Raw genomic sequence first — 15,089 nt, 5'->3', positions numbered from 1 at the left:
CCCTTTATTTTAGATGGCAGGCAGCATTGGATAGGTCTAGGTTTAGAATCTTTTCTAAAAGCATTTCATTTCTGACAGCATTTTAATATGAATTTAATTCTGCTGTTGGCTCAGACCATGACAGAATGAGCCAACATGGCAGGCGGACAACTGGATCACTTATGGTTCATTTCAATGGACATGGCACCCAGCCACAAAATTTATGAACAAAACTGTTTTAATATAGTTATTGCATTTGTAAACATTCAGCACAGGTGGAAACAAAGAATTCAAAAACAGAAATATCTTTTGTATCTAAGAATAAACAAACATGAAAGAATTAAATTTTTCATTTTTTTTAAGGAAAAGGATATTCATTTTTGTCAAGCATTAACAGTGATTTGGGTTCAAAAGCTCTAATTTTCATAGGATTCCATGACTCTATTCTTCAAAGTATGCTACGTAAGGTTGCCCAAGGGAACACTTGACTACCTCGACTTCTCCACCTCCATTTTTCTCCCGTTGAAAGTGAATGTTAATAAAATCCTCTACAGTTTCTTCATCTATGATCTGAAGGTCTTCCAGTCCAGTCAGAAGCACCGTCTTCTTAGATACTCCTGAAAATACCTAAGAAGCAAAATAAAAAGATAAATAGAAAATTTTCTAAGCGCTTTGAATTATAAAACTTTACATTTATAAGCTCTGCTTAATAGTTTGGATGTTATCTTGAGAGAGACAACGGGCCTCAGGAAGATTTTCAAGCAAGAGAATATCAGAGTTGGATCTGAGTTTCAGAAAGATAACTCTGGTGCATTGTGACAAATAGAGGAAAGGAGGGCAACTCTATGGACAGAGAGACCAGTTAGAGAGGTAGTGAGAGGTGGAAGTGACAAGATCAAGTAACGAAATGAATGCTGGAGGGGAAGCGAAACCAAGAGTTAGGCATGAGTTCTAGCTTTCAGGATGGCAGGCTAGGTTAATTAATAAGATTCTAACGGAAACAGAATCACAACTTTTTATTTTCTGTGGGGTGGGGCCGGGCAATAAGTTTCCAAAATGAAAGAAAAGAGATGACTTTACCTGAAACTTTTTCAGGTATGTTTCCGTGTACGGAGAAACAGTAACTCTCTGGCAGTTTTGATTTATATAAAGAGGATAGTCTTTTATTTTCAAAATCTTGTCAGCAACTAGAAGTAAATTTTTAAAAATTATTTTCTCCTTTATATCAAACATTTTTAAACCAAAGTTAAAACCTCCTTCAAACAGAATGTCAGAGTAAACAGTGGCTTGAGGGATTAATTTTTAAGAAACTCTACAGTCCACTTTAAAGAATTCACAGTACATAATTTTAAAAAACATAAGACCAAATGATAATGAGATTTAAATAGCTCCATCTGTCTTAAACTATCAGTCAATCAATGCACAGTGAGCTGCAATGTCCTCAGATAGACCTACCTTGAGCTACATAAAATGTGATAACCATTTGCAAAAAATAACCTAGCCATCCTAACAAAACCCAGTGTTTCCCAATCTCTCAAGAAGTACACATGCAAATTAAGATTAGAATACTCTCTTTCTCTCTCTCTTTCTGTGCATAATATATATATATATATACACATACATACATATAGCAAATTACTATATTACTATTATATATCTAAAATTACTTAATTGTCCTGTAACTAATACATGACATTCAATAAACCTGTATAATGATGTTAATCAAAGGTGCAGGGGTGCTGAATGTCATCTAAAAAAAGTGAAGGCAAATAACAAAAATTCATCAACTTTCTCCAACACAAAAAATAACCAGATTTATTTTTAGCAGCTTTTTTTCCTAGAGGGGAAAAAAGGTAATGTGTCAAGATTGCATAGAGTTTAACACAAACAGTTCGTAAGAATATCCAATCACTTTTTTTCTCCTCTCACCAGTCCACCTTGAATTAGCAATATAGTACAGTGGTTAAGAGTGTAGATCCTTGCTGGCAAGGATGTGGAGAAACTGGAACCCTGGTACATTGCTGGTAGGAATGTAAAGGTGTAGCCACTGTGGAAAACAGTATGGCGGTTCCTCAAGCATTAAACATAGAATTACCATATTATCCAGCAATTCCAGAAGGATCTGGAAAGACATTCACCTAACCATAACTAGCTACATAGCAGGAGAAAGGGAAGTTTGGAAATTTAAGGAAATGTCTCAATTTTTATTAAATTAATGTTGTTCTCTATTATTTCAATTTTCTTTAAAAAGCATGTATTACTTTATTATGAAAAAACTTAAATCAGTCAATGGTTTTTAATTGTATATTTGGATTTCTACTTAAATCAGTCAACGGTTTTTAATTGTATATTTGGATTTCTATCGTATGTGCAAACCCTGGAGAAGTCCTAAGAACTAGATTAACTAGAGGAAGAGATTTTTACATTGAGAATCATTTGAACATATTAACAAAAGAACTTGGAGAATCTTCTATTTTTCATTATAAGAATATAAACCTCCCTAAGATGATTTGGTAAAAGTCCATTTCTACCTAAAAAAGGAACAGCTGTTCTCTCTATTACCCCCTTTCCTTCCTGGAATCGATTACCTCCACCTGAGATCCTTGTCAATCGTAATAAGTGAGATGAAGAGACAGTTTTATATATATATTTTTTCAGAATGTTTCTCTGCCACACACCCACTGTGCGATCTTGGGTAAGCTGCTTACCTTGAGTACGCCTTAGTTTCCTCATCAATAAAATGAGTATAACACCTACATCCAGAGCTGTGCTATGGATCTGAGCAGATATATGTATAAAACACCAAAGACTCCATGCCTGGCACGTGATAGGAATGCACTAAGATGTAGGTACTTGTTATCTGTAATCCTATCATTCTCAGCAGCACTCAGGGAAATCATTTTCAGGACTCTACCATTTCATAAGGTTAAAAAAAAAATCCCCTGTTATTATGCTGTCTAATAAATTCCAAATAAAAGCAGTAGAAAGGGATACTTTCAGACCTGGCAGAACGTAATTTAAATGCTAGAGTACTGTCTAACTCTCAGTGCAGGAATACCTCCACTTTCCACAAATGTGACGACGGCGCTCCGGGACTGCTTGTCGTACTCCACGCAGTCCACTTCTCCGCCTCCGTTGCGGGATTTACAAAAACTCAGTTCTAGCTTGTCTCTCATCTGACTTTCAGGCAGTTCATCAGGAATGTCGGTAACGTGGATCTTCATTTTAGACACTTCTACGTGAACCTGGGAAATCGGTTCACGTTCAGAAATATGGATGAGAAAAGTGTCCGTGTTTAACAAATTCTGAAACGCTTTAATCACCATGTTACCTGGAATCTGACTCCTGAATTTAATGGAACCGGGCTGGCCATAACCTTCACGTTTACATCCTGTATCTGCACGTGATGGTGCCCCACTCTGATCACATTTTGGGCAACTGAAAAATAATTTGGGAAGTATTAATTGCCAATATTTCAATACATTTTTACATGTTTGGTTTAACAACAAATAATCCTGAATATTTTAAGTTTTCTTTAATTTTAAGGGATCTAATTTTTACATTTTTCTTAGGATTTCTAAGTGATGATGGTCTTGCCACCATAGTAGGATATATTAATGTCAAAATATATCAGCAAAAAATTACAATGTAGAAATTCTCGACAAGTTCTAGATTCATCGCTTAAGAGATAAGCCCGATGATCCTTCAGAAATTCATATATTACTTCAGTACAGCCACACACCCTTCCTTTCCACTGTAGACAGAATTATCAGAGAACTCCCTTAGTACATTAAAGCTCAGCCAGAAATTTCTTCCATGTTGAGTAAGCTAGGAAGACTTTTTAGGTCAGTGCCATTCTGACAATTAATCTTATTTATCATTTGTCACTGCTCCTTAATATGTTACAAGCAACAAAGAAATAAATATTTGTTCTTGTCTCTGTCTTTCCCCAGGATTACATATTAAAGACCACAAAGACTTAAATACCAAAGAGTGAGTCTTTTTTTTTTTTTTGGTCATATTTAATGAAGAATTCTACTTTCCTTAAAATGCTCTTGAGATTATTCATTAAAAAGTCGATAGTCTTCATATACCGATCACAAAACTATCTAGTCTAATTTAGCCATGCAAATGGGAAAGGCTTAGTAATATAATTATGCCAAACATCATTAGAAATCCAATAGCAACTATACGACAGTTTAAAATGAATGTGCGGGGAATTCCCTAGTGGTCCAGTGGTTAGGACTCGGTGCTCTCACTGCTGAGGGGCTGGGTTTCAATCCCTGGTCGGAGAACTAAGACGCGGCCAAAAATAAATAAATAAATAAGAATAAGAAAAAACCAAAATAAAATGCATGTGGGTATGTGTTTATTTTTAATTGTGTGACATAAGAGTTTATAACCCTTCAGTTGTTGCTATTTGGAGCTGCTTACTCTAATATGTCATAAAGACTAGACACAAATTAGTCTCGGTCTTATAAACCTCACGTGTTTATAACAACCAGACAGCACACCACAGCTGGAGGAAGAGAGAAACAAGGCTAGAAAACAGGGCGTTGTCATGTGGGAATTCAGACTCATTGTACCATGATATGGCTCTCTAACTTGAATTACATCTTTTTGTTGTTATTGACAACAGGCAACAAGAACAGAGATTATCAACTGTAAGTAATACTTAGATGATGATCTTTCCCTCCCAACGCCCACCCCGCAAACCTCCAACATCTGGTGATGTGACACAGCTGAGAGGGCTACTTGTGTTTCAACTTCTGTGACTCTGTCAAAAGCCAACTCCTGTTTAATTGTGTAGAAACCCAAAGTTGTCCAGAAGAGCAGGACCTCAGAGCCATGCCAAGGGTGGAAGCAGTGATGCAGCTGTTTTTGAAGAAAATCCTGTTCCCAGCATCCCCAGGTAATTCCTATGCAGAATCCTTGCTTCCCAAATCCTCACTTCCATCCTTCAGTTATATCTCAATTACCACGGCCAACTGCCAAGTGCCAACAGGGCTCTTGGCCTCCCCCTTCACCCTCAGCTGCAGGGGCGGACCCAGAGTGGACAAAGCGTATGTGCATATAGTGACCTGCCAGAATGCCTTTCTATTTATTTTCAGGCTATAGTAACAAACCAGGCGTCAAGGAGACATGAGTTATAATCATAGATTCCCAGAATCTGAACACTGGAAGGGCTTGTGAAGACCATCTGACCCCACCCATAACTTAATCTAACTTGGAAAATATGAGAACAAAAAGCCCAGATGGTGGCCTGCTCAGAGGAATGTTGGTACAGTAGAACATACAAGGGTACTTGAGGTTTGGCTCTCAGCTCTGCAATTTATCACCTGTATGGACCTTGAGCAAGTTCCTTATCTTAGGTAAGCTTCTGTTTCTTTAGCTGAAAAATTCCTAACATGTAATAATAATGACAGCTAACATTTATTAAGTGTTTATTATATATCAGACACTGTGCTAAGTATTTTTCAACATTTCTCATTTAATACTCAAAGCAACCCCCTGAGGTAGGTACTGCCACAAAATGTGTCATAAAAAAATTGAGATTTATAAAGAACCCAACCAAGTTACACTTCTAGAAAGGGGCACAGCTGGCACTCAAAGCCAGATTCTCCTCATTAAGGTGCCCCCAGATCTCAAGAGGGTCCCACACCACGGCGGACGTGGCAAACATCAGGTCCCACTCCCAAATCTCTGACTCCAGGGCTCTTGCCATTCACAGGTCTTGTGCATTTAGGTAAATCACTTAAACACCTGAGAATCTGTTTTCTTAGTTATAAAATGTAAATAGTAACTCTCTATCTTATTTCTTTCATGGATTCATGTGAGTATACAATGAGATAATGTCTGTGAGAACTCTCCTAGAATGATGTAGAGCTTTACAACCTTGAAACATTATCACTAGTATTATCATTTGCAGGTAGCAGTTGCAGTAGAAAGGCATTGGTATTGGACATCACAACACCTGGGCTTGAGTCCCAGCATTGTCACGTCCTGAATGAGTGATCATGTTCAAGTCACTCAATGTCTCAGAGTCAGTTTTCTCATCTGTAAAATGGGGATAATCATACCTACCTCAGGGTGTCACTATGAGGATGAGATGAAATGATAAATGTAAAAATTGTAAAGCAATGGCCAAATATCTACAAAAACTCTTTGAAAGTCCCAGTGCTTTCCAAAGGTAACATGGTCAAATTTTTGAACATTAGTCATACCTTCTTCTTTTTCAAAGGTGATAAGTGCTTGTCCTTTTTGTAGCTCATAAGGGACTTTTGAGCTCATGTGACACGAATAGGAGGTATTTGAAAACTGGCTGTCACTCTCAGGATTCTCTACAGCTGTGAACTTTATCTTTGTTTCGGGAATATCCTCGTTAATCTAATTCAAACAGAAATGTTTGATTAAAATCAAGACAAGAAATAACTTAAGTCCTTCCAATGATAATGTGATTTGATCATCCAATAATTCACTCTCCACTGACTTCAGAGCCCCACGGAATACTGAGCGTGGTCTTATTTAATATCTTTAGTAATTGCTTCTTCCCAGGGAAGTACTCAGTAATGTAGTCAGATGCTGATCCTTCAATATTATTTCACAGATGAAATGGTAAATATATAATCTCTCACTTTTTCTAAGTGTTTAAACTGGTCAATATTGTGTGGTGTTTGAGTCTAAAGCCTACATCATTCCTGTAGAAAAATACCCTTTGAACAACTGTGCCAATAATAAGCTATCTCACAAAGAAATCATTGCACAGTATATTTACCCTCACTGCAAAGAGGTATGAAATAGAGTCAGGTGTATATGGTTATTTTGATGGCAAACTCAGATAACCTCATCCAAAAAGAAAGACTCCTGAATTCAATGACTTAAAATTTATCAAATTTAAATTCCCCCTTCCTCAACACCTGCCCATCAACTTTTTAACCATTACCCCAACTGAGGTTTATAAAAATGTGAAGGGACACTACCAGCAAGATCTGTAATCTGGAGGATAAAGTTAAGGGGTTATACTTAGCTGCTTAAAATCACTGGGATGAACAGTCAGTACAACCACACATAAATGCACAAATGAATTGAGTATTTGCATTTCTATTTCCCATGGTTATTTTACATGTTGCAAGAAAAGGTTTTATCGCAAAGACATTAGAAATGTCAAGTGAGTCATTTGATCTCATCTGACATTTATTCTACATGTAACTTTGGTAGAATTTCTGATTACCATAACTCTGACTTCAAAACGATCTGCAGTGTCTTGAGAAAAGGCAGAGTGTTTCCCAATAATGTAGAAACATCCAGTATACCCTGAGAAGTCAAGAGCTTTCCGGAGTGAGAGTGAGAATGCCTGCTTCTAGTCCTGAGTAGACCGTGGCAGGGAGCAATTCACTTATGCTCTCTAGACCCCAGTTTCAGTCCTCTGTGAAGTGAATCAACTGAGCTGGCTGGGTTCCCGAGGCCCCTTGAGTCGTAGGACTAAATGATTCTGGATCCAGCCTGAGAAGTATCCAGAATCTTAACAGAGACTTCTCTAAATCTCACAAACACCGGAAACGTCACTTCCTGATATTCAACATCCTATCCCCCATTTCAGAAACAAAAAGTGACAATGCTTTAAGCATTTCAATTGTTTAAAGTATTTTTTTTAACAACCTGGGTTGTTATGAAGAAAAAAGGAGTGAAAGCTATGTCTAACTCAAACACAGGAGAAATTAAGAATTTAAATGAAGATACTCATCCAATTTCTTTTTAACTGTGAAACTCACTTAAATTTCTTGGATGAGGAGAACAATAAAAGAACTTGGTGAGAAGACCAAGAATTTGATCCAAAAGTGATTGATAATGACCATCATTTGGGGGTAGTTTTGGATTAACATATACATGAATATTAAAACATGTATTAGCATAAGTGTGCAGCAAGATGAAATTCTACAGTGATCACACACCTGTGACCAGCACCCAGATTAATAATCAGAACAAGACCAACACCCCAGAAGCCCTCTTGGGTTCCCTTCCAGTTCCTACCTGCCTCTAAGAGTCACCACCATACTAACTTCTAACATCGTGTTTTCATGCTGTATTTCAATGGAAGCATATGGTGCGCCCTGTTTCTCCTTTTCTGGCTCAGCACTGTGTTTATGAAATTCATCGATGTTAGTGCATACAGTTGTAGCCTGTTCATTCTCATTGTTGTGTAGTAGTCCACTGTGTGAATACACCCTAATTTATTAATTCATCCTACTGCTCTCAGTTTGGGGCTGTTGCAAACAGTGGTGCCATGGATGACCATAATGTTTTAGAAATGAATTCTGTATCGATAAATTGCTTTTCCTGAAAAATGGGGTCTGTGAAAAATGAGATACATAAAATAATTAAAGAAGTACCTGGGAGTTCCTGGTTGTCGCTTGCAACTCAGCTTCAAGCTTTTGGATCTCCTCCTTTAACTGAATATTTTCCTTTTCAATTTCACTAATTAATTTCTAAAAATAAAAAGGAAATAAAATAACACCCAAAATTTAAACAGTCCCGACCTCATTTTTCTTCTCTTTTCTTAATATTTATTTATTTTGGCTGCACAAAGTCTTAGTTGTGGCACACGGGATCTTTGTTGCAGCATGTGGGATCTTTAGTTGCGGCATGTGGGCTTCTTAGTTGTGGCATGTGGACTTGTTAGTTGTGCATGCACGTGGGAGCTAGTTCCCCGACCAGGGATGGAACCCGGGTCCCCTGCATTGGGAATGTGGAGTCTTACCCAGTAGACCACCAGGGAAGTCCCAGCCCCGACCTCATTTTTCTAATTAATTAAAGAAGCAAAATTTCTCTCACTTCAAACAAGGCAAAGAAAGACATTAGACAGTCTCAAAATAAATATGATCACGTGACTAATACCTTTGTCAAATGTTTTACATCATCACCTGTCGACTTTCTTACCACTGCCAAGGATTATTATCTCTATTATACAAAAAAGGAAACCACTTTTCACACTAAACCAAAGTCACAGAAATGTTTATAGTAGAGCAAGGATTGATACCCCTGTCTTCTGGATCTTAGTTCAGTGCTCTGTCAATTCCTTCCTAACTATTTGTGACTCCAATATGACTTTTAAGCTGCACCATAACTGTGGACATATGTTACTCTGGGGCAATTTAAAAATATTTTTTTCTGTGATTCCCACAGTATAGCTGCCTTGATATGCCAGACAGATGGCCTTGAGTAAGTGGTTTAACTACCTGAGCCTCCATTCCCTTAGGTCTAATTGGATAATTGCTAACGAAACTCTTAACTTCTAGGTGCAAATCAAAGAAATGAGAGAGGAAGTGAAAAAGCAGCTAACATTGTAAGCTGTGTAAGAGAAAGAAAAGAAATATGATTCTTCTTGTCAGTCTTGAATAATAGAGGTAAAAAAAACTGAAAACCCTAATATTCTTCCAAATTCAACATAATGTTGGACAAAGACATATGAAACATGCCTCGCTGCAAAAGTAATAGATGTAAGTTAATTTTTAATAGTACTCAGTAATTTTTCCTTTTTACCTGGTTTTGTTCATCTTTCATAAATTCTTCAGCTGGCCCATACTCCTTAAGAACTTGTTTTTTGTTATCTTCATCAGTTGCCATGATTCCCTAATTACTATAAAAGGTAAATACTTTAAAAATAGTACAAACACACAAATTCAAGAAGAAAAAGTAACTTTTACCCTCTTACAGAAGAAACATCTCTTCTTTGCTATATGTTATTTCCTATCACCGAAGTCTTTATTATCATGAGGATTATATCCAAAGTCTCTATTTCAAATAACTTTCACACCTATAAACATATAAAAAGGTTCTAAAAATTCTTTGCTTTTCAACACCGTAAGAGAAAATAATAGGTATTAACATTCCTTTGTAGTTCTCATATCAATCATAATATGATGCTCCATTTAAAAAGACTATTATTTTGGTCTTCTAGACTTTTTCAAAGGTTTTTATTTAAATATTTAATTCTCCCTATTATACTCTCCAAATGTAATGGAGTAAAAAGACCTCCAAACACCGTTCCTCTATGCGTACAGGGGTTTTCACAAACCCTCCTGAGTTCATACACTTGGACAGGAAAAAAACTTCATCTTTATTTCTAATAACCTCTGATTGAAACTTAGCATTCTCTTCAAATATGAATATAGGCAACAAGCCACATAGTATTTGCAGCCCCTGTGACAAAAGTCACCAAGACGGTACAGATATTTTCATAAAATATTTTAACTCTTCCAGATATCTTAAAACATTGCTTGTGTTTAACCCTGCTTCAAAATTATGATAGTTATTAAACTCATGACTAGGTCTTGTAATAAACTGTAGTATGTTGATATATATTACTATATTAAATATTTGCTTTTTAAATAACCTGATAATCATATTTCAATATAATTGGTTTCCTTTATAATTCTATGTATTTTGTTTTATACAACTTAAAAACTTTATTTTGAGAAAGGCCCACAAGCTTTTTCCGACTGGCACCAAAAAAGTTAAGAAACCTTGCCTGCATATCAATTTACTAAGATGGAGTTATCCCAGATCAAATATGACACAAGGATTATCACAACAGTTATTGTTTTAGAAGCACAGTAATAATGTGTCTGTTAATACAATCTTCCAAGATTTCAAGTGGCTAAGTTCTCACTATTCCTATAGAAGAAACAGAAAAGACATGTATTCTTCTCTAAACATAAAATAGAAGACTAGCAGAAAATTAGTCATGGCTTAGTTTACTCAGTGTGAACACAAGCAGTGTCCAAAAAAAGGGGTCATATGGTAGTTCTACTTTTAACTTTTTGAGGATCCTCCATACTGTTCTCCATAACGGCTGCACCAATTTACATTCCCACCAACAGTGCACAGGGGTTCCCCTTTCTCCACACCCTCTCCAGTATTTGTTACTGTAAGGTCGGATCTTAACAAACGGCACCGCGAAACAGGAAAGCTTCAAGTGAGCTTTATTAGGGAGCGCACCCGGGCGAAGTTCACTGGTCCGAGAGAAAGGGGCCAGAGAAGTCGCACCCGGGCGAGGGTTGGGCAAGATTTTATAGGGGAAGAAGGGAAAGGGGTGTGGTGAATCTGGGAGGGCGCAGGGTATTCCTTATTTGGTGGTCTTTCCGGGTATCCTGGGGGACCGTTAGTCCCGCCCCTCGAAAGGCGGGAAGGCTGGGCCGGGTTCAAAGTCCCCAGGTCAGTTCCTGGAACTGGGTGGTCCGGAGAGTTTCGGTCTGATGCAACCTATGAATCTGATTGTGTTCCCCTGCCTCGGGCCAGTTGGCCTTACAGTTACCTCTTGTCTTTTTCTTGACGCCCATTCTAATAGATGTGAAGTGTATCTCATTGGGGTTCATGTGGGATCTTCCTGGACTGGGGCATGAACCCGTGTCCCCTGAATCGTTAGGCGGACTCAACCACTGCGCCACCGGGGAAGCTCTCCCTCTGCATATTTATAATCACGTTCTCTGACAATGAAAAACCTGACTCAGAAAATCAAAAAAAAAAAAAAAAATTTAAAGGGAGAAAAATAGAATGAATGCTATGAATTGGAACTGGAGATATCAGCATAATCTCATGATTTCTGATATGTTGATAGAAAAGTACAGAAATTTAAATATAGATATAAGTGTGTGAGTGTGTGATATTCCCCAGTTCTGTCTGCTAAAAGGGCCTGGAAACAAAGACAACAGCAGTGAGCACATCTAGCGCCCAGAATTTAGTTTCTAGTACCATTCTCAGCTACCAGGAACCAAGGCTATTAAGAGAAATGGCTGCTTCTAGAAGTAGGACAGGAAAAGTACAAGACAAGCATCTTATGATGTCAGAAAGCAAGAAGTGCTCAAAGAATGATGAGGATATGTCACAAGAACATAGAGTCCACCTTGATGAGGTTCTCACTGGACAAATGTGGGAATCAATTAAGCACAGAAATAAATAATGACAGTAATAATTAAATCCACTGAGCAAAACAGAACTATGAGTCGGTAAACATAGCTAGCTAGCTAGCTAGCTATATAGGTAGATAGATAGATAAATTGATAGTTTTGTGAGGAAAGGACCATTTAATTAGTTTCAAAATACTTACCCACAAGTACTGCAAACCAAAATCCAGTGCAATCTCAATCATTTAGGTGTTCTGAGCACTCACCAGTCCTGGCATTGACAAGCCCTTGAAGGAGATCAACAATTTCAATGGGGATAAATATCAGTTTGCCCTTTTGCTTTGAACATGTCAAGCTGACCTACAAGAATATAAGCACTGTAAGGGCTATGATTTTTGTTTTGTTCTCTAAAGTATGCTCTAGTTCATCCAGAATGCTACCCTAACAGTACCCAAAAGAGTGCCAGGGATATAGTCCACACTCAGGAAATGATTGTTTTTAATTGAGTTAAAATTTCCTGGGCTTCCCTGGTGGCGCAGTGGTTGAGAGTCTGCCTGCCAATGCAGGGGACACGGGTTCGTGCCCCAGTCCGGGAGGATCCCACATGCCGCGGATAGGCTGGGCCTGTGAGCCATGGCCGCTGAGCCTGCGCGTCCGGAGCCTGTGCTCCGCAACGGAAGAGGCCACAGCAGTGAGAGGCTCGCGTACCACAAAAAAAAAAAAAAAATTTCCTTACACTGAACAACCTGTATTGCACTTCATATAAGTGGAATCATTTGGTATGCACCCTTTTATATGTGCTAGAGTTTTAAGCTCAACATGTTTTGGAGACTTGTCCTTGTTATTGCATGTATTAGTAGTTTGTTCCTTTTTATTGCTGTGTAGTATTCCATGCATGGACAGCCTACAAGTTGTTTATCCATTCTCTCGTTGGTGGGCTATTTGGTTATTTCTGGTTTGGGGCTATTATGAATAAAGCTTCTCAAAACAAAACAAACAAAAGGAATACTTCTCCACAAAACACTAATTTCAAAGGGGAAAAGAATAACTTTACAGTGAAGAAGCCAGGCGGACCACACCATAATGAAGTAATCAAAGTAAATAATGAGATACATCAAAATCATCTGACATATGATAGGCACACCGAGAACACAGCATGACTCCTATGATATTCCTGCCAAAGATGCATGAGCCGAATCTAAACAAGAGGAAACATGAGATAAACTGGCCTGTTCTCTTCAAAAGTGTCAAGTTCATGAAAGCCAAGGAAAGACTGAGAAACTGTCCCAGGCTGGAGATTAAAGAGACATCACAACTAAACACAATGCATAACTCTGAACTGGGTCCTTTTGTTATAGGATATTATAGGGACAACTGGCAAAATTTAAATTAGATCCAAGGATTAGATGGCATAATGTATCAATATTAATTTTTCTGATTTTAATCACTGTATTGGAGTTACATAGAGAACATCTTTTTTGTAGGAAATAAATACTCAAGAATTCCAGGGTAATTGGTCATGAAACCTACTCTCAAATAACTCAGGAAAAAGACAATTTTTTACTTGCAGATTTTCTGTAAGTTTGAGGAGTTTAAAAATAAAAAAGGTATATATAAGTAGCTCTTTATTGCGTTAACAACTGCAGAGTCCTTATAACGGTATTCATCCCAAGTCTTACACAATCTAACCCCAACTAGTCTTATTTAGACAACTCCTGGACCAAGTCCCTTAACCACACTGAACACTCTAAGGGTTTCTCTTTTCCCTCCTGTCCCTCAATGTCACATCCTTCCTCCCCTTCCAACCTTAACCTCCACCTAATGAAACCCTACTGTTCAACATCCATCCCAAATTCACCTCCAAGTTCTTGAAGCTTTGTCTGATTCCCCCAAATGATTTTACTTCTCCTGCTATTATCTCTTTTGGGGAGCTTTATTTGTGTACCTGTGTCATTTTCCATGACTAGATGGTCATGACCTTGAGCCCAGGGACCACGTCCATTCTTCCTTGTATCCATTCAGAGCACAATACACATTCACACACTGAAAACACTCAATATTTATAGAATTGTGCAGTATCTTGACTGAGGTATTTATTCAGCTCAGGACATCCCAGGCATGTGAAGTTCTCTTATTACATTTCCAGAAAGCAGAAACTGCAACATTATTTAACTGTTTTTTTAGTCTATATTCTTAATATAGACTAAGAATAATAATAAAGGCTTGTAATAAAGGCTCTCAATAATATATTTAACTCATATGAATGGTCTACTACATAATATTCCCAGGACTTCTTACAGCATATCTAGTAACTGGATACTTTCCCTCTTTGCATAAATGGGATGTACAGTAATAGCTTTCCTTTTATACAGTCAAATGGTAGGCAGAATAATGGTCCCCTTAAAGATGCCCACATGCTAACCCTCAGAATCTGTGAATATGTTAGGTTACACTGCAAAGGAGAATTAAAGTTGTAGAATGAATTAAGGTTGCTAATCAGCTGACTTCAAAATATAACGATCTTGGACTTCCTTGGTGGCGCAGTGGTTAAGAATCTGCCTGCCAGTGCAGGGGAACCAGGTTCGATCCCTGGTCCGGGAAGACCCCACATGCCGCGGAGCAACAAAGTCCGTGCACCACAACTACTGAGCCAGCGTGCCGCAACTACTGAGGCTATGTGCTGCAACTACTGAAGCCTGCGTGCCTAGAGCCCGTGCTATGCAAAGAGTAGCTCCTGCTCGCCACAACTAGAAAAAGCCCGCATGCAGCGACAAAGACCCAACACAGCCAAAAGTATATATACATAAATACAAAGATCTTCCTGGATTATTGGTGGGGAAATAATGTAATCACCAGGGTCCTTCTTCAAAGTGAAAGAGGAAGGCAGAAGAGTAGAATCAGAGTAAGATGTGACAACAGAAGACTAGTCAGAGAAATGCAACATTGCTGGCTTTGAGGATAGAGAAAGGGCACCACTGAGCCAAAGAAGGTGAGCAGTCTACAGAGGCTGGAAAAGACGAGAAAACAGGTTCACCGCATTAGCCTCGGGGAAGGAAGGCAGACGCCTTGATTTTAGCCCAGTGACGCCCAGTTGAACTTCTAACCAGCAGAATTTTAAGATAATAAACTTGTGGATTTTAAGCCACTAAGTCTGTGGTGATTTGTTATGGCAGCGAATGAAAAAACCAGCACAAATCACCTATACCA

General features: G+C 38.1%; 1 protein-coding gene across 4 annotated transcripts in view; it reads right to left on the bottom strand.

The window, feature by feature from the left end:
• Nucleotides 1–331: 331 nt before the first annotated feature.
• NMI (N-myc and STAT interactor) overlaps nucleotides 332–15,089 on the bottom strand; it is a 112,883-nt gene continuing 98,125 nt past the window's right edge. For 3 of the 4 annotated variants that reach the window (XM_024752725.1, XM_024752726.1, XM_024752727.1), the window contains 7 exons: nucleotides 9,520–9,616; nucleotides 8,370–8,465; nucleotides 6,204–6,366; nucleotides 3,311–3,417; nucleotides 3,038–3,224; nucleotides 1,060–1,166; nucleotides 332–606 (listed from right to left, as the gene is read on the bottom strand). In XM_024752725.1, coding sequence (XP_024608493.1) covers nucleotides 421–606; nucleotides 1,060–1,166; nucleotides 3,038–3,224; nucleotides 3,311–3,417; nucleotides 6,204–6,366; nucleotides 8,370–8,465; nucleotides 9,520–9,603 — 930 coding nt within the window. In that variant the 5' untranslated portion in view covers nucleotides 9,604–9,616 and the 3' untranslated portion in view covers nucleotides 332–420. Of the gene's footprint in view, nucleotides 607–1,059; nucleotides 1,167–3,037; nucleotides 3,225–3,310; nucleotides 3,418–6,203; nucleotides 6,367–8,369; nucleotides 8,466–9,519; nucleotides 9,617–12,085; nucleotides 12,170–15,089 lie in introns of all 4 variants that reach the window. The other variant, XM_024752728.1, reaches the window with a different exon arrangement.

This window comes from Neophocaena asiaeorientalis, unplaced genomic scaffold (genome assembly GCF_003031525.2).
Source record: "Neophocaena asiaeorientalis asiaeorientalis breed wild unplaced genomic scaffold, Neophocaena_asiaeorientalis_V1.1 scaffold868, whole genome shotgun sequence".
NCBI lineage: Eukaryota > Metazoa > Chordata > Mammalia > Artiodactyla > Phocoenidae > Neophocaena > Neophocaena asiaeorientalis.
The sequence above is the reverse complement of the archived record's forward strand: the minus strand, read 5'-3'. Positions and strand labels throughout refer to the sequence as shown.